Below are 19253 nucleotides of genomic sequence, written 5' to 3' on the forward strand. Positions count from 1 at the left end.
TCCTGCAATTAGTCTCTCACTTTGTATTTGTTCTCTTGCAGTTGCCTCATTTCTTGATTCTTTGGCCCTGCCTCATTTTTTGGCTTGTCTTTGCTGTAGGACCGTGGATGCTTAAAGACCTGCACTGTTAGCCACCTAGACAGGGGCCTTACAGATATTCCTGCAGTGTGCAGAGCAGGACTAGAAATAGATTTACTGGACCCATGCTGTTCAAAACTGGTGGGAAAAAAAGATTAAAATTTCATAGATTCCTAAGACCCAATGTCTCTACTTTCTGAAACCTTTCAGTGCAAGGAATTCTGCTGCCTTAGAGGATCTTTATGGAGACCCCAGTTGCTAACACTGAGGGCAGCAAGTTCCATCCAGGAGGGTGAGAACCACGGTCAGGGAGCTGGGGCTCTGGCTCCTGGACAGTTCGTGATTGCATCAAGGGGATTGTCTCCTTGTGGTTTTCACCCAAACCTGGAGAGGGGCTACTCCATCATTCCTGATTGGCCTTAAAAATCTCTCTTGGACTAAAAAGGAGCACTGCAACCCCCTGTTTGTATGAAAAATTCACACACCCTCAAGCAGAGTTACTAAAAAAATGCATTTTAACCCAGTGACTAATGACATACCTTATAAGCTTGGCCTGAGTTTTGTGTCGTTTGCTCCTGTGATGAGGAGGCTTTATTCTAGGCTCAAACAAAAATCAAAACATAAAACCTTGCAATGTTTTCCAGTGACCTTGGATGACCATGTACAGAAGGAAGACTGCAATATTCCAGCTGTTAAATCAAGTGATTTTGGATTTGATTCTTTGCTGAAAGGCAGTGGTATCTCCCTGCAGCAATAGCGCGAGCCAGAGCCAAGCCAGCGGGCAGCAGGCGGGCACAGATGAAAAGTAAGTACTCTCCTTAGATTCATTTTAATTCCCTCTGTATCTTATGATAACTGCTAAATCATCAGCACCGAGAATAGCATTTGCGGTTATTAAAAGCATCCGTCAGTCCACTTAGCCACTGCAGCTGGTGCTAACCCCAATCTGTCTGGTTTACGCTCCTGCTGTGTTGACTCTGCACCTCTGCAATGACAACAGGGGTGCTGATTTAAAGAGGGGGATGGCAGGTGACATTGGCCGTGCTGGAAAGCAGAGGAAGACACACAGAGACTTTGGAATTTGCTTCGTAAAGGGAAAAAAGAATAGGAAACTGATTTCTCAGAGGTTTGGCCCTGCCAAGTCTCAGCTCCCATCCAAAAGAAAGCTGTGACGTTGCTTGCTGGACTTCAGCAGTGAACACATTTCATTTGCATCAGTGTCGGCCTGTTAGCAGAAAGGTTTCAAGAAGTCCCTGGCACACGGGCTGCAGTATGTGGTAAGAGGGTTTCACGGCTGAGTCTCACAGTGTTGCTTTTGTGGTCTCTGCCTGGCAAATGCACTGCAGCAGGACCCCACAGCAGATCGTGCGCAAGTGAGGGAATATCACTGAATCTGCTTCAAGAGACAATAGCCAGGTGTCTGATACCTAAACCAGCCGTAGGCTTCTGGAGAAGTCACCTGAAACCTGCCTGGCTCCTGCTCCACAGACCAGCCCTTGCCCATCACCCTTCTCCCAGACCTCAGGCCTTCCTCTCCCTTCCACTCAGCTTCCCTCCCCAGGGTCCACTGACACTCGACTTCTGCTTCACTCCCAAATCCAGTACCCAGGTTAGTGCTAGTCCTGTTCCCAAGGTGGGAGATGCTTCACCCAGGGCTCCTCGCGGGGAACAGCAGTGATCAGGGAAGGCAGTGATGGTTCCATACAGCCTCATCCAGCAGAGGTGTAAAGCATCCTCACATCCCACTGACTGTACTGAGACTTCAAAGCTCCCAGCATCTCTTTGCAGGCAATTTTAATGCCGTGGTAGTTTTGGCAGCTGGGCTTGGAGGCTCTGGGGTGAAAACCCTTCTCTCAGAGTGATGAAGATGGTGACCTCCTAATCCTAGAGAGCAAATGTCAGCTTGAAGCTCAGAAAAGGGAGGAAAAAAAAAACAACCCAAAGCATCAAAGGGGACACAGATGGTCAGAAATTCATGGAGAGCACAGCTCCCTGGCAGGGAGCCTGTGGGCATTAATATGAAAGAAATTGTTCTACAGATGCAGTTCTTCTGATAAACAAAGTTCTAGCAGCTAATGAGAGGACGGGAGCTGTTTAACTAAACAGCAGGCAATACAGATTTTCCAGTACATTTCTCATGGATTTTTTAAAATAATGAGGTTTGTGGGTTTTGTGCTTGGTTTGGTTGTTGGGTTTGGGGGTTTTTTTTTTTAAATATTTTTTAAAAAGCCTTCTTTCATTGGAGTTTAAAAAAGGTTCCTGTATTTCCTGTCCCTTCCATCTCCAACCTTTATGTACAGCAGCTGCTGAGAGTCCATCTCCATGTCCGGATGCCATACAAGTTTGCAGCGCCAGCCGTTTTTGACAGCCTGAGTAGTCAATGCCTTTTCTGTCTGGTCCTCAGCGGCTGGCAGTGCCTGTGATGCTGTAATCAAGCCTGCTCGCAGAGCCAGGCTGGGCTCGGCGCACGGATGGATGATCTGCAGGGCGAGCCAGCTCCAGCACCGAGCTGCTGGCAGCGTCAGGTTTTGGGCTTGCTCCTGACCCAGCCCTCCAGCATGCAGCGACGAGAGTGCTGTGGCCTGAGAGAAAATGTCATGGAAGTCTGTACCTTGAACTCTTGCCATTGTTAATTAACCACATAATCTCTCTCTCATGCAGCACTTTTCATCAGTTCATTTGTCTTGTTCTCTTCGCTTGGCAGGTGGAGAAGCTAAAGCACAGAATACCAACATTTTGGCCAATTGTCATCTATCGAGCCCATCTGCAGAAGCCAAAATAAACCAAAGTTCCCCAAACGCCAGATGAGCACGCTAACCACGAGATAACACTGCTCCCATCCTGTTTTCCCCTTACAATTTGATAAAATTTGTCTTATTTCTCCCTTTGATTCCTCTTGAAGTGCTGGAGTGCTATACTCAGCTGATTCCCAAATGATTCCCCAACCTACCTCAAAACTGTGCCTCTTGCTCTGGGAAGAAGCCCATCACTTGATGCCTGACAGGTGACACAGCACTAACAGCCATCAGATCCCTTTACCCTGCGGGGATTTGATGCTCCTTTGCCAAGAAATGGGCAACTAGCCCTGTAGTGGCTAAGCCCTGTGTCAGGCTTGGTGGTGCTGAGAGCATCCTCGGGGAGGAAGGTGCATCCTCACCATGACAGTGCTCTCAATTTCTGCTCGCTTATAGCAGACACAAACCAAATGTGGATTTCTCACTGGGCAGACAGTGGGCTGGAGAAGAGGCAAAATATCCCTTCTCATGCCCTGCACGGCACCTGAGGATGTTTTTTCCAGCCTGACACCCTCCACCCACCTCCTAGAAACGCAGCGTCCTGTTCCCGAAATGCGAAGTGATGCAATAGGAGCCCAGCACTTCTCAGCACAATCCTTCTTCAGCGACTGGAGAAAACGAACAATGACAAAAGATGCCCTTAAGGATATTTGCTTCCCAGAGGAATGCACTTCAGGGCTCTGTGAAGCGCACTGACGTTATTAAAAGGATGTGCGCGGGGGAGCGCTTGTCAGCCCTAAGTGAAATTGATAAAAAGATGTTTTATGCAACAGGCTGTATTTAAATCTCGGGGACAATTTAAGCTTCTTTGTGGGTAATAGCATCTCTTTGATTGAGAAGCCGTGTTTTAAATATGGAATTAGTGAAAGTGAGCGCGTTGGTGACCCTGTTTTCAGGGAAGGCACTGTTATGCATGTTGCAGTGAGCAATGGGACTTGAGGCACAGTGGAGTGACTTTAACCCTTCAGTGGCTTTCCTCTGATTAAGAACAAGTCCCCCGGCTCTTTTCTGGCATGTCAGAAGTCTGAGTTTGGTCCCTGACCATTGTGTGGTGACTGTCCTCGGTGGGGAGCACCAGATTTGAGAGGAGCAGTGCAAAAGCCCAGCCGCAGGCTTTTAAAGGGCTGACAGCAGAGAGGCATCGACACCAGCCCAGATCTGAAACCCTCTCCTGGTTAATTGCCTTCTGCCTGTGCAAGATCAGCCTCTGTTTCAGACAACTACCACATTCATTATCGTTCCCTTTCGGAGCTGTCATCCAACGTTACTGTTCCCCACCGCGCTCCACCCCAGATCCTGGCTCGTTTTCAGTGCTCACTTGATGCAGTTTGGCATCTCTCTGGGCGGGAAGCGATATTGCTGCCACCTTCCCCTATCAATATCCCTTTCTTGTAGTGCCCTCCCGCCTTGGCACTCAATACCATCAGCTCAGTAATTAGCATCACGTTATAATTGAATTGTCAAAAGGAGCTTGCACCAGAGCTGAGCGAGTTGGCAGGGTTACTGCTGCCTCCTTTGGTCATTTGGTCATCTTTTTAACATCTTTTCTTCATCACTTTATCATTTATGAGTCATGCAGGCAGCTGGAAACCTGTGTCAAGGGCTGCTGTTTGGTTCCTACCCCATCACTGGCTTGCAGCCTCTCTCTTCCTTCAAGCTGTGTGCTAAACCTTCAGAGTCACTGAGGGGGATGTTTCCAGAGGAGCTTCAAGTGGCAGCAGATGTGCAGGGGGTTGTCCTGCCCAGCCAGGTAGAACCAGCTGCTAAATCCACAGCTGGTAAGTGCTGGTAAGCAGCTAAAGGGGGCTGCTAAAAAGGGCTTGAACAAGCTCTTGCTCCCTGCTGGTGCCCTGCTGGGGAGCTGCCTCCATCCTCCTCTGCCCAGTCCCCCTCATCCCGGACGGTGCTCTGGTCCTGCTTTCAGCACCGACCCTCAACACTTTGCCAGGAGAGGGCTGGGTGATGAGCACCTCTACGCCTTCACCAGGACAACTCTCAGCTCCAGAAGCCTCCGATGTAGCAGGGGGAAAAAGCTGAGAGCCTGGCACAGCTGCGCGCCGCGGTCGAATCCGAAGCAACTTATCTGCCGCTGCAACTCATCCTCTTGGCCATGAATTTTGGGTTTCCCTTTTGGCAGCAGCATCAGAGAATTTGCAGATGAAAAGCTGCGCAGCAGAGGAGCAGGGCTGGAGCAGGAAGAAACACCACGCTGTGGGTTTGCCAGGCCCCCACTGAACGCACTCTCCTCTTGTCTCGCTGCCACTTCCTACAAGATTAATGCAGAGAGCACGTAGAAAATGCCTTGGCAGAAATAAACACGTTTTCCATCCATCTGGGAATCCCGGCAATCTCTGTTGATGCTCCTGCTCATAGCCAAACCACGAGCTTTCAAAGCACCATTGGGACCCATTTTACAGTAACATTTCCAAATAAAGAAGGCAGTTCTTACACAGCAGTTTTCAGGGCTGAGAGAGGCAACAAAGCCATGTGCTGTCTCATTTGCAGGTGCTTTGACCTCTTTTTCCTGAGACTGTTTTGCAGCAATACCTCCACTCTCCTCTCCTTTCATCTCCCCACTCTGGGATGGTCCAAAATTACCCAGGAGATACTGGTGCTGTTCACCAGTAGCAGGACTGCAGAGTGTGGAGAGGAGCCTGCATCAGGACTCGCAAGCCAGAGAGACTTGGGCACCCGGCTTCTAAGATGGCTCGGGCATGGCTGCTTTACATGCCAGCAAAGTTTTCCAGCAAAGCTGGGCTCTTCCGAAAGGATTAGGCTGACTTCCTACCCAGTTTACATGCTGATTGAGGGTGGATCTGTGGAAAGCAGCTGGGAAGGTAGAAACGCCCAAGGGCTAGAGCAAGAGATGTGATCCAGGAGATACTTTCTGTGCTGGTGGCTGGCAGGCCAGGACAAGTCCCTTCAGCGCTCCTGTCTACACAAGAGGAGCGGGATAGTCACTCCTGACATGGCAAGAGAGGCTGGAGAAGCATCTGGTACGCTGGGTGCCAGGGGTGAGCCCAGTGCTCTCGCTTGGGGCTGCTCTGGCAGGAGGGGCTGTACGACCCCTTCCCTCACTGCTGACTGCTGAGAGCTTGAGGAAAGGCCACGTGTCCTCTTGCAGCGGGGACTAATGCGGGGCCATCAGGGCCTGTGGCACGCGTGGCCTGGCCCTGCACAGGGTGCGTGGGGGTTAACACACCAGGAGAGCAGCACTTCGGCTGGTCCCGCTTTCAAGCAGACAAGGTACTTTGTTGCTCTGTGGATACTGCATCTGCCTGCACGCACATCGACTGCCCAGTGCCCCTACGAGCTTCTCAGCTGCGGTATTTCTTCCCTCATTAAAATTAAAATGCCCAGACCTATGTGTTTCAAAGCCCTTTCCTGTCCTTGCGCTGGCCAAGCTACCTGTCCCTGCACTTCCATTCACCCAGCAAGGGTTTACTCAGAAGCAGGGGCCTCTGTCTTGCTGTTGACTTCAGGAAGAGTGAGCTGCTAAACGTCTGGAGGACAAGAGTGTGTTGAGAATAATCAATATTTTATGATATCTTCCCAGGCAGGCAGACAGGCCGGGGAGGTTTACAGCCCGGAGGGAGCTGCACTGCCTGACCTACAGCTCCCAGCAAGTGGAGATGCCACAGTCAGAAACAACCAAACACTGCAGGACTTCAGCAAAAGAGAGTCAAACACTCCCATCGCCTGCTGTGCAGCCCCGGCTTCCTCCGGGATCGCTCAATGAATGGAAAGACATTTCTTCCTGCAGTGGTGGCTCCTGCTTTGATTTCCATGCAGCACCAGTTAATGGAGCTCCCTTCTCCGGGGTGGAAAGCCTGCCGGGCTCCCGCCAGCCAGACCCTGCACCCCTTCCCGGGGGATCTCCCAGCATGGCTTTGGGGGTTTCTCCCTTGTCTGGGGACACCAGGGTATGGCTCAGGCTCAGCACTTTTGCCACTGTAGCTGTGGGGCAAATACCCGTGTCCTGCTCCAGCCGAGGGACTGGTCCCCCACGGGCTCATGCCTTGTTGGCCTGAGCATCCAAGAGGAGCTGAATTCACCCACCTCAGTGGATGCACAAAACCTGTAGGAACAGGGTATCTTTGGGACCTCATCGCTCTGCCAGGCAGCGGTGGAACCAGCTGCTGCATCCAGGGTCTGCAGGCACAGAGAGCAGCTGCGTGCCTCTTCCTCAGGACAGCCACCGCCTCCCCGAGGTATGGCACGCAGGCACTCCTGTTCCTGAACTGAGGTGCCATGTTGCCTCTCCCACTGCAGGGACAGACTCTCTGGTCAGCCCTGCTCTCTAACTAGAAGCAGCACCTGATATCGCCACGTATTTCAGGGCTGGAGGGTGGCCAGTGACCCCCTGCAACCTGGGGCTGATGGCCAAAGAGAGGAGAGCCCCAGGGCACGGCTCCCACACCACCTCGCTGCTCTTCACCGGGCACGCAGCTGAGGACTGGCCACCAGTGCTGTGCCAAATGCATTTCCTGCTTTACACCCCCTCCCAATTTACGTGTGATTAATTGAAACCTCTTGTTGCTATGGGACTGACATCTCCCCACCTCACCTTGGCTTTCACTTTTTGTTGCTGTTGTTGTTTTCCAGGTAACTGCTCTTTGTTCTTTTATTTTCCTGCTCAGATGCGGTGGAAAAGCTGGGACTGTGGAGGGGGGTGGGAAGGGGGAAGTGGAGCTTGTAATAGGAAGCAATGGACTTTGTAAATACGTAGACAGCTTTTGCATACGGTACAGCAAAAATAATCTGCTTTTGGTGGATCAGGAACCACGCAATCGGACTGAGGCTGCAGGAGGGACTTCCCAGAAGAGAGTCAGCAGAAGGGACCCTGCACGCTGAGCACAGGGCCAGAGGGTGCACATGAGTCCATCCCTATTCTCACATGCTCTGCTGCACCCCCAAAGAGCCGAGTCGGGCAGCCTGAGCATGCCATCATGTGAAGAGCCAGCATTTGGCACTAGCCAGTCTCAAATTAAAGCCACAAATCAGACCCTACATTTGCTGTTGGGGTGGTCACACACTTGTCGCATGATAATATTATTATTATCTGTCCTGGAAACAGCACCATAAATAGCAGCAGGGCTTAACACAGGCATTCGCTGCCCCAGACTGCTTACAGTGTGGCAGATCCTCCCTTCCTCCCAGGAGAGGCCGTCCCTGGGGAACAGGGGCTGGGGTCTCCAGATCTGTCCCCGGGCTGCAGGAAGCTGGGCTCATCCCCAGGACAGAACTCATGCAGGGTGGCTGCTGTCTTCGTGTGGTGGCAGAGCTGACAGCAGCAGCGGGGACCAGTCTGGCTTCCTCTGGGGTTAGTGAAGCTCCTGTTGGTCTCCGTGCTGGAGGAGGGGGCCCGCAGTCTAGCTGTATCATTTGTGACAGCAGAGGCAGAACAGGGACCTCTCCTCTGTGCCAAAGATGCTCATGAGAAACATAATAATCCCTGCCCAGAGGAGATCGTTATTCTAATGTTTTCTGTCTTTGCTCAAGGACTGTTAACTTCCTTCTTTTAAGTTACTAACATGGAATTACCAATACCCATATTCTGGTTTGTTATACCTCCTAGCAGGGTTCAAGGCAGGTCTACTTCCGAAGAAATGTAATTGATTCAGTACAAACGAGAGCAGAATGACATTCAGCATCCAGTCAGAGTATGAATCAGCGCTATCCGAGGCACAGGAGGTAAAGATGATGCAGGTACCAACAGCCTTTGGAGGAGCAGTTCAGGGGCACGGGTTGGTGTGTAGCTCTGCCATATGGCTGGGAGACCAGCAGCCGCAGGAAAAGGAAGCTGGATGCAGAACAAACTGATTTATCAGATGCACCTGGCATGAAACAACCTGAAACCCAGCATGCAGCCAGTTCTGGCGAATAAAAGGTCAGAGGGGAAGGCTGAGATCGCCACTCTGAATTCCTGAATAGCAGAAGGCACACAACTTAATTCTCCCTTTCAGCAAGACATCCGTGCTTAGCTTAAGTTTTTCCACTGCTAGAGGATCCAACCCAATCCTTGATAAATAAACAAAAAAACCCACCACGACAAAAAAAAAAACAACAATCTATTCTGAGTCAAATTTATCCACCTTTATCCTTCAGCAATTCGATAGGATCTCTTTGTCTCCCAGGTTGAAGAGCCTCTTCTGGTCAAGCTGCTGCTCCCAGTAACGCTGCGCCCCTGGTACCGAGGGGGTGGATTTGTGTTGCCCAAGTCCATGGTGCCACCTCCTGTCACTGGCCCTGCTCCAAGGTGAGAGAAGAGAGAGTTGGGCTCGTTATCACCGCTGAGTGCTGCACCCCTCGCACAGGGATCCCAAACCACTTCAAAATGAGAAAATAATTTTCCTTTGCAAACAGCAGAAAAGAAAGAGAACACAGCAAAGGCCAAGACACTTTTCCAGAAAAACATTTGGTGACTTTTTAGAGAGGTCAGTGCCTGCCCTTCTCTTTGCGGTCAGCTGAGACCCAAGCTCTCATCCCTGCGAAGGCCAAGCTCATCAGCCACGTGACCAGATTCCAGTATTACTATTAAAAGCTCAAAAAACCCCAGTCAGCTCCTCCCCTGAGTCTAAAAAAAAAATTCAAATTTCTCTGCTTGCTGTCTGGATTTTTGAACTTCTGTTCTCCGTATTTTCAACCACAAAAATCTAGAAACCCCGTGATTTAATGGAAGGGAGGACTTGTAATCTGATAACATAACCCTAGGGGTTGTGTGTAAAACAGCAAGGCTTGTGAAAACTGGCCACTCCAAAAGCTACAAAGCGCATTCAGAACAAAACCAGGAATAAAATGTGACCCCTGTTCTCTGGGTGTACTCATCGTGAAATGTTTAATTCTTTTTTTAACATGCTGGCATCTTTCAGACTGCCACAGCCCTGCCTGCCCCATGAAGGATGTTTGGTTGGGAAAGAAAATCCCCGCTGAAGTCTTCGTCCGGCTGGGTACAACTCGCCGAAGGTGATGGGCAGGGCCTGGCAGAGGTGTCCTGGCTACAAGGAATGATCTCAGCCCGCAAAGAAAACACCAATTTGGACTGGAGGGTAAGAAGATTATAAGGATTAAACAAGATGGAGAGAGATGTTTACAATTATTATTAGCTTCAAAATCTGCCCAAGCAGAGCAGGAAGGCACTGCCCATCTGCTGGGTTAGGTCCACACGGCCTCAATGGTTTTGTTCCTGACTGCACCTTAAATTTGATATTCTGGTACAACCTGAATGTAAAGCAACACCAGCAATAGCAAAATCTGACGCTGGTGATGCAGTGCTGGAGGTATTGAAGCTGGCTGGGTGGAAACGGGCGGGGGAATGAGGGCCCTGCAAAAAAAAAACAAACAAAAAAAAACCAACCACAAAACAAACCTTGGAAAGAGAGAAATAGCATCTTAAATGCAATAATATAACAGGAGAGAGGACAGCCACAGCACTGCTGGGCAGAGACTAAAAACACAGAGAGTTTTCTTAAGGAAAACCTGAAAAATGGTTATAATTAAGAACACATTAAACTGAGCTGTGTGGTAATATTACATGAGGCGGTCGTGGCTTTTCGCACAGTTCAAATTAACTCCCTTGGTACCTGTGTAATAAATTCCCTTATCCGCATCTGCTCTAACCTGACAGAAAAGCGGTGCTCAGGGCCGCCACACCAGCGAAGGACGTGAGATGAGGGGGACAGAGAATCTGCCAGGAGCTTGCTTTAGGGGATGGGAAGAGGATGAAACCTTTTTAGAAGGAAATACATAAAAATCAAGGGTCGGATTTTGCAGGCTCCTTCCCAAGAAATCCTCCTCTCGACAATGGGGCTGTTTTCTAGGGGAAGATTTGCCTCTGAAAGGGAAGGGTGCTGGACCCTTGGAGGGTTGCGTGTATGGCGGGGGGTGTGGGTGTAGCAGGGTTCGTATTTAAACTGTTCCTGCGATGTGACTCCGCTGTTGTTTTTCAGTTCGTGATATTCGACTCTTTCAAAACACATGAACACATCCCCCTGGGCGCAGGGTGCCTTCACCTCTCTGAGGCGTGTGGCCACATCACCAGGGTGCCAGGCCCTAATGGTTAATCCCAAGAGGCATGACACTAACAGTGACCGCCAGCCTTTGGGGAGCAGAGCACGGGCTCCCCCAATCCCAGCGGTCCGGATCTGTTTGCAGATTTGTACCTGCAAACATCCTTCATCCTCTGGCTTGAACAGGGCGAAAAGTTTCAGCTGGAAAGGATGGGGGACTTGCAGTGCCTGGATGGGGTTTGGATGCTTTTTTTTGTTTTGTTTTGTTTTTTTTTTTTAAACAGGGTAGTTCAAAGGCTTGTCTCAAAATGAAATTGTTTTGGTTTACTGCTGGTGAATAATTTAAAAGATTTTAAAAGCTTAAATAGCTCTAAGAAAAGACTCATCTGAAATGACTGTTGTTGTCTTCTTTCTCCCAAAAGTCACTGGAAACCTGAGGGAACCTTGATTGCATTTGGGTTTGATGTTTTGGCTTAGTCTGACCTGGAAACCTGCTCCTGGTGCATTTGTGGACAGGTGGAAGCAAAACGAGCAAGGTAAGGAGAAGAGCTGGAAATACATCCCCTGTCTTCTATCCCCCCTCTCTGCCTGAGCCCTTTCTGTCTTTAATCAAACCATCACAAAGGTTGTTTCTGTGGCAAAACGATAATCAGCCTCGCTGCTGATTGCAGTGAGTTTTCACCACCTGGTAGGACCAGGGAAGAGCGATGCTTTCAGCCGCTGTAAATCAGCCCAGCACTGCTTTCCCTTCCAGAGAACCCCGCTGATTTATGTTGGCCTCACAGAGGTCGCCGGCAGACGTGTGCCAGCGGATTAAAATCAGGCTGTTGGGTACCCCTGTCCTGCTGATGGATGTGACCACCCGGAGGCAGGGACATTTCATTTATGGCAGTTCAGGGGATGCTGTGGGTTTGCCGGGCTGGCAGTGCCTGGCAGAGGGGAAGTGTTGGGTGCGGTGGCAGCTCTGGGTGCCCAATTTTAATCTGAACCAGAGTCACATCACACGGCCTTTAACCTCACAAAACTCCCGTGGGCTGAAGAGTGAGCGCCTGGTGCTGGGAGACCACCCTGGGATGCTCTCCCTGGTGCAGGCAGCGTCAATGGGAGCACTGGGCTTTTATTTTGGCAGAGGAATAGACAGTAATCCCAGCAAGCAGAAGCCACAAATGCATCAGGGAATGAGAAGTAAACACTCTCCCAGGGTATGAAGCAGGTAGCGTGGTTTAGGTTTGATAGTTGGCACAAACGAGTCGTGTCTGATGGGGTTTTTCCAGGAAAGCCCCACTGTGCCTCACACACCATCCCTTCTCCCCTCTTCCTCTGCAGACCCCTGACCCGCTTGTCTTTGCAGGGGTCGGGGTGTGGGATCAGAGCCTCAAAGGGATCAGATTGTCAGCACACAGATGTAAGATCCTGGAAAGAGGTTCTCAGTTTTAATGGAATTAAACTCTGGAGTTTCCATAGGACCTTCCCTGCTTGGGGTACAGAGAAGTGCAGCAAGTTACACAGGGGTCTTCGAGGAGGCTTTGGGAAGGAGCCTCTACCGAAGCTGTAAGGGGGATCCTGATGTTGTAAAGTATGTTTATTTTCTCAAATCAAGTTGCAAATTCACAGCAACTTCCCCCAAGTTATGGAAATAAATACTCGGGACCGTCATGCTCAGAAACGAGCAACCAGCCGGGCTGAAAGGAAACATTTAGCTAAGGCCAGCCACAACTATTTACACGGGATGTACGTATGACATAGTAAACCTTGTACTGCCATAACACCTCCAGCCCCTCTCCCTCACGTTGGCTGCACAAGATCCCGTTTTGATGTTGCTTTGAAATAAAAACTTTCTTGACATCAATGTGCTCCGGCAAAATGTTTCAGTCCTGGTGAAACAGCATTTCCCAATTGGAAAACTCTTTAGTTTAAATATTTCCTTGTCTCTGCTGATGCTTCATGGGTTCGTGCCCTGCTTCCAGCATTGTTCTCTTCTGTGGCCAGCATGTGACAAGGCTTAAATAAGTAATGATTTGTAAAGTGCTTTGATAGCCTCTGATAAAAGATGCCCCAGAACACTGTGCATTACAGTACTGTGATTTCTCTCCCCATTTATTCAGAATGCATTAAATGTGTGGGCGTTCTAGTTATTTCCTCTAACAGTTGATATTTTACCCTGATGTATTTTTATCCTTGCTGTATTATATAACTAAGTTATGCTGGTGTCAATCTGAAAGCTCCAGCACTGTCAGTAAAACTAATCCAGTTTAACACAAGCCTAAGATGAGGACTGAATCCCTTGCGATAAAAAGCAGAATTAACCCAAATAAGTGACTTAAACTCCTCAAAGAGCACCTGGTCCCACTGTCCTTTCACTGGGAAAATTAATTAAAATCAACAAGAGCTAACTTTCACTCTCAGCTACCTCCTTGGTGTATGCCAGGAGAATTTGTACCCCGCGGTTCAGTTTCCTAAAAGCTTTGAACCTGGGGAAGCCACCGGAGAAGTCGCATGAGGAATAACTCCTCCTCTCCACCTGCATTAGAGCTGAGCAATCTTTCTGGTGAATAATAAATTCACCATGAAATGAGACATTTCCTGGGGAGCTAAACTATTCATGAATTAGATGCTCATTTGGCAAATCCCTTTGGCCAAACAAACTGAGAAGAACAGAAAAGCGTGAGGGGGTGGCGGAGGCTCCCGGCCGCTCGCACAGAGCTGGGCTGCACCTCGTCGTTTGGGTCAATGAGGAAAATGTGGTGTAAGCTCAGGGCCGGGCCGGGGTGCAAAGTCAGCAGGAGAAGACTGAGACCCCTGCGAGGTTTGGTTCACCCTCTGGAGATGGCACTTTCTCCTTAACGGCAGAGAGCGAGCGGATAATTAGCTCCAACCAGACATTTAACTTGGTGGCTACAGACGCTGCTGCCACTCGGTATTTTTTGAGCCCAAGTCTCTGAGCGCTTTATGCCAGCTCTGATTTTTACAGCAGACCAACATCTGTGGGGGTCAGAGGGGCTGCAGCTGGTGCTGGGAGCCAGGTGGCCCCTTCCGCCCCGTGTGACGGGGGCTTACCCCAAAGGCCCTGATGCCAAAGCAGCCCCTGCGCCCAGCCAGGCTGCGGCTGGGAGCCACCAGCATCCTCACCCAGCTCCCAGTTGCCCTCCCTGGGGCTGTGCTCAATCCTCCAACACTCCATCTGCTGAAAACTGGGGGAGCTCACGGGGGGCTGTTCCCTGGGAGAACGCGGCGTGTAGGAGCAGGCGTGACCCTGGAGACGTGGCCGTGTGGACGGGAAGGGACCACTCCAACCTCTCCCGAGGCTGCTCTCAGCCAGCGGCGAGATGGAGCTGGAAGGGATGCCCAGGATCTCCGCTCACCGGGTCAGCATGGCATCCCAGTGGCCGCCCCGAGGAAGCCAGGGACGATGTGCTGGGTGTGCAAGCGCCTGCGTGCAGAGGGGAGGAAAGGGAACAAACCACAAACACACACTGGGAACAAGCGCAGCTTCTAATTTCCCTGGACAGCAGCAATGCTGATGTGGATTTTTCCATCCCTCATCCCTCCCTCCATGCTCAGCTCCCCGGCTCGGTTTTCTCCCCGGTCACGGGAATCTTTCTTCCCTCCACAGAAGCAGGACACTTCTCAGTGACAGGGTGTGCAAGGCACCTACTGCCTCCACCAGCAGCAGAGCGGGGAGGGAGCTGCTTTTCTCATGAGCTCCTGCCTCATTCACAATTTGCTGTCAGGGTGGCAGCTCCTTCGGTGTCGGATTTTTGAAGACGGGTGCTGGCCATGGAGAGCAGTTAGGCGGCGGGGTATTCTGTGCGGGACGTTGTTCAGACCAAAAAGAGTGCAGAGCTCCAAAAAAGAGCTGAGATTTACTTCTTGGTACTTAAGAGTCTTGCAGAGCTGGGTTAATAAACATACAAAATTTGGTAAGAAACGTTAAGTCTTATGCTTTAAGTTTTAAGCCAGCCTCTAATTACTAGGGTTTAGGAGATTTCCTGAACCGTCCTCTGTAGCATCTGGCACTGAGCGTTCCTGGAAGCAAGATGCTGGAGCAGCCGTCCCAGCTCCGCAGCCTTCCCCAGCGCAGCTCTGCTTTCCCTGCTGCACGCTCCGCTCACAGCCCTGGCCCATCAGCTGCAGCTGATCGGGCACGCTGATGAGTCTGACAGGCCTTGATTGCAATTAAGTTGCTGCTACTCATTGCCCCGGGTCTGTTTTCCATCAGCAGGAGCAGTTCAGCGTGCGCAGCCGTCAGCCTGATTTTATTGGTGATCCAGGGGAAAGCAGCCGGGCTGCAGAGATGTGGGAATAACTCAGATAAAAAAAGTCACAAAAATTAGAAAATTCAGGTCATGGTCACATGAGGATCACTTAGCAGCGGGCATGGTAATTAGTGTCTTGATTTGGTGTCACCAGGGGTGAGCCCAGCTGCTGCCCCTCTGGGTTGGGGGGGCTGTAAGGGGGGTGAGAGCAGCGGGGGCTTTGCTCTGTGTCTGTGCCTAGTTGGACGGAGCAGGGCAAGGAGCAGCACGACCCAGACTGGGGATCTGGGAGGGGGGAGATGGAATATCCCCCACTCCGAGAGAGGGGGCTCTCGGTTCTGGCCTGGATGCAGCTCCAGCCTTCTTAAGGATGCTTCAAATCTTTACTTCTGGGTGGCAAAAGCCTCAAGATAGAAACGCAGCCCCGTGCGGTGTTTACCAGCACCCGTTTGGCTGCTGTTACAACGAGCATTTCGTGTCAGACTTTGTTCCCATCTCCAGGCTGGTGGTGCTGGCCGGCCGGCGCGGATCCCGGGCATCCCAGTGAGGAAGGCGTGTGTGGTGGTGCTGGTGCTGGTCCCATCTGTGCCCCCCGCTTTGCAGGGGTGACACCACAGCCACAGCGACCGCTCAGGCAGAGTACACGCGCTCGCTGCAGCCAGCAGTGGCTCCCGGCCCAACACTGGTACAGTTACTTATTTCTGCAATATTCCATACTATGCATATTTATAATGCCCTTTCTCCACAGACCCCAAAGCATGTTAATTGACTCATTAACAAACTGTTAATGGCTGTAGTAATTTAAGTCCTAAGCACACCTATAAATTAGAAGTTTTACTGACAGACTGAAGTGAGGATCCGAGGTCTGGCTTGGTTACAGCTCAGCCTCGTGGCCTGAGTTAAGGTGATTCTCTGAGCGGGGGAGCTAACGGGGGGTGGCTCAGCCTTTTCTGCGAAGCCCGGAGATGCTGCACAGCCATGGGAGGACTGAGGGCAGTTTTGTCATCCTGGAGACAGGGTACGTCCCCCTCGCCAGCTACGCGCTCAATCGGGGCAACTCGCCACGTTATGGGCAACTAAACGTCAACGAGAGCGCGTTCGTCGGTGCTGGTTTTATTTTCTCCTTAATGAAATGTCAAAGGAAGGGAAAACGGCAGCAAATGTCAGCAATTGGTCTTTTATCACATAGATGGTCACTCACAGGCCTTCTCAGTGAAGATGCCAGTTTATCAGGAGGGAAAAACCTTGGATGGATTTGACAGAGTGGAAGGAACTCAGATTTCCATTAGCGATCACCTTTTAGCCAGCCCCAGATACGCTGATTTGCTATAAACACACTCAGCTATAAATACAGCAGTGAGTGAGCAAAGCCTCGGGAGCGTGTGCTGTCCCAGGCTGGGGGGGTGGCACCGCTTTGCCAACTTGATTAATCAAAGCAGGGAGCAAACGAGCACCCGCTCTCGCCGTAAAGCGTAATGACTGTCACTGAACTTCTGTCCGGGGCTGCGTGTGCGGTGTAAAGATTGCTCCAAAGAAACCAGGGGTGGCTGGCTCAGCTGTGGCCCTACCAGCTGGGAAAACACAGCAGCGTTAGAAAAGAAAAAAAAAAAAAAGAAAAAGAAAAAGAAAGAAAAAAGCAGAAGTTTCACTGAAAAGCTGCATTTATTTTGTTGTGATTCGTGGATGCAAACACTGTGGCGGGGAGGGATGGTGGGGGGAATTTATCTGTATTTCCTGGATAGAAGAGATGCTGCTGGATGTTAGAAACAGTGAGGGGCAGCCCCGGTGTTGCAGCGCTGGAGATGCAAACGTGTGTTTCAGTGACGCCGCAGAGCTGAAGATAACCTTGAGAGTACGTGCGGAAAGAGCCGGTGGCTCGTCAGGAGAGACGACAATTAACGGGGAGATGGATGGGCGGTGACCAGCCGAGCGTGGTGGGGCTGGGGAGGTCAGCCCCGTGGTGCTCGCAGCCAGCGAGAAAGCAAGAAGGTTTCCAAAAAAATCACTGCTCTGCCATGCTTGGCACTCAGACTTAAATAAATAGATTTGACTTTGCTTGCCTGGCCCACAGGACCCGTCTGCCCCTGGGCTTTGCTTGTGGGGAGAAAAGGCTGGGCTGCCCAACGTGTGGGGCTGCGATTTTGAGCTGCCTGATACTCTTCTTTCCTGGGGGGAGATGACACTAGTAGGGTTTTTTTTACCATTACAGGGATATTTTAAAACATAACGATGACTTTCAGGGAGGCTGGCTTGGATGGCACAGCCACGTTCGAGACCTTGATTTAATGACTCCTCTCCCCCCGGGGCTGCCATCCTGGTCCTTCACTCCCCAACTGGAGCGGTGACACTTGAAGAAATCCATTCTGCTGCTCTCACGAGACAGCACGGTCCACAACGCGAGGGGCAAACGCTGACACCAGTGCTGGGACTCAGTGGGGAAACTCAGCCGGGGAAGGCAGCGCCCAGCCGGGTCTCACGCCCTTTGCAATAACAACGCGAGGGACAGGGATACACCTCGAAAGGAGCTACAAAGGTCAGTGCAGGAGCGGCTGCAGGCAGGGGAGGATCACAGCAGCAGGAACGCCGCGGATCTTCCCCCCGTTGGGATCGTGGCCAGTAACTGCCCGGTGAAATTGCCGCCGAGGAAACGACGGGGAGGAAGCAGCAGAGCGGCGTGTAAGTGCAGAAGCCACCGGCCGAGCGAACCGGAGCACGGTGTGATATATTTAGCCAGCGGTGGTGCAAAATACGGAAATAGGAAGATAAATCACAGATGTGTCCGATACCTGCCGGGTGGCTTTCTCAGGCTAGTTTATCAATGAATTAATTGCAAAGGTGTCTGCCTTAACTCATCGGACATTGGCAAGCGGGAAGCCCTCCAGTGAAATGCAGGCCGCTGGCGCTGGGCTTCATCCATGATTTAGTCAAATACCTGAGCCTGTGCTGCAAACCCCGGACTTCAGTTAGGCCTGAGCATGTGCTTAAAGTAAGCTCAGATGCTCAAGTGAGTTGCTGTGCGGAGATGGATCTATCTGTACGCTTAAATTCGTTCCTGACACAGCGATTTTTCAGGTTATTTTGGTATTTGCGTGCTGCTGCCCTCAGAGAGCCCCTCCGGTGTGGTTCGCCCTCAGAGGGGAAGTTTCTTCTTTCAAGTTTCGGTCACGGTCCCCAGCTCACGCCCTGGGTGCTCAGATCCAAACCAGGCACTGAACAGAGAGCGGAGACGTACCAGCAGCACCGTCCAGTTTTCGAGTGGGCTTTTTGGAAGAGAGACTCTGCTCAAACTCTGCTGCTCAGACTCCGTGTTCTGCGGAGGGGAACCGGCTGCTGCCATCCCGCTGCCCGACAGCTCGGCCTGGGGACTCCTGCACATCAGTTCCCGGCCACAAACGTGAGAGGGGATGTTAAAATTTAACTCAAAAGGGATTTTCAATTACACAAACGTTTCTGTGAATAATAGGCTTTGTGAGGTATTATTCTACAAATCCTAAATGTGAGGTTTAACCTCCTCATTATTATCCCTTTAATTTCAGAAAGCCTTTGAGGGCCTTAATCTTCCGCACAATTATGTCCAGGCGGAGCTGGTGGCCGCGGTGACACGGAGGGGTGGCAGGTGCTCGGGCTGACCTTTATCAAACACGATATTAAACTATCGTATCACGTTTCCTCATCCCAGGGCGGGGGCAAACGGACACTTCTCGGGGCAAACGCAACTTTTTTGGTGTCTCCTGAGTATGCTGAAGTGGGGCGATGCTGTCATGGAGCCCTGGGGAAGGCTCAAGGAAGCTGTGAATCTGGGGGGGGGTCTGGGAAAGGTGGGACACACACACACACACACACACACACACACACACACCCCGGAATGGTGGGACCCCCCAGGGAAAGATGGGACACCCCCCCCGGGAAAGGTGGGACCCCCGAGGGAAAGGTGGGACCCCCGTGGAGCTGCTGTTTGCTGCCCCCCCCTCCCCGCAGGTGTTTGTAGGGTGGCTCTGGGGGTCTCGGGGGTCCCCAAGTCTCCAGCGGGGAAGCTCTGTGGGGAGCAGCAGACCCCCGCATCTCGGGGGGGGACGGACACGGGACCCCCCCAGATCTCTGCCCAGTCTCGGGGT

The 19253-nt window shown here is 51.3% G+C and overlaps 1 protein-coding gene across 1 annotated transcript in view; it reads left to right on the forward strand.

The window, feature by feature from the left end:
- Positions 1 to 16103: 16103 nt before the first annotated feature.
- Positions 16104 to 19253, forward strand: part of LDLRAP1 (low density lipoprotein receptor adaptor protein 1) — a 17990-nt gene continuing 14840 nt past the window's right edge. The window contains exon 1 of the mRNA XM_026863230.1: positions 16104 to 16242. Coding sequence (XP_026719031.1) covers positions 16104 to 16242 — 139 coding nt within the window. The remainder of the gene's footprint in view (positions 16243 to 19253) is intronic.

This window comes from Athene cunicularia (assembly GCF_003259725.1).
Source record: "Athene cunicularia isolate RWA chromosome 23 unlocalized genomic scaffold, athCun1 chr23_part1, whole genome shotgun sequence".
Taxonomy (NCBI): Eukaryota; Metazoa; Chordata; class Aves; order Strigiformes; family Strigidae; genus Athene; species Athene cunicularia.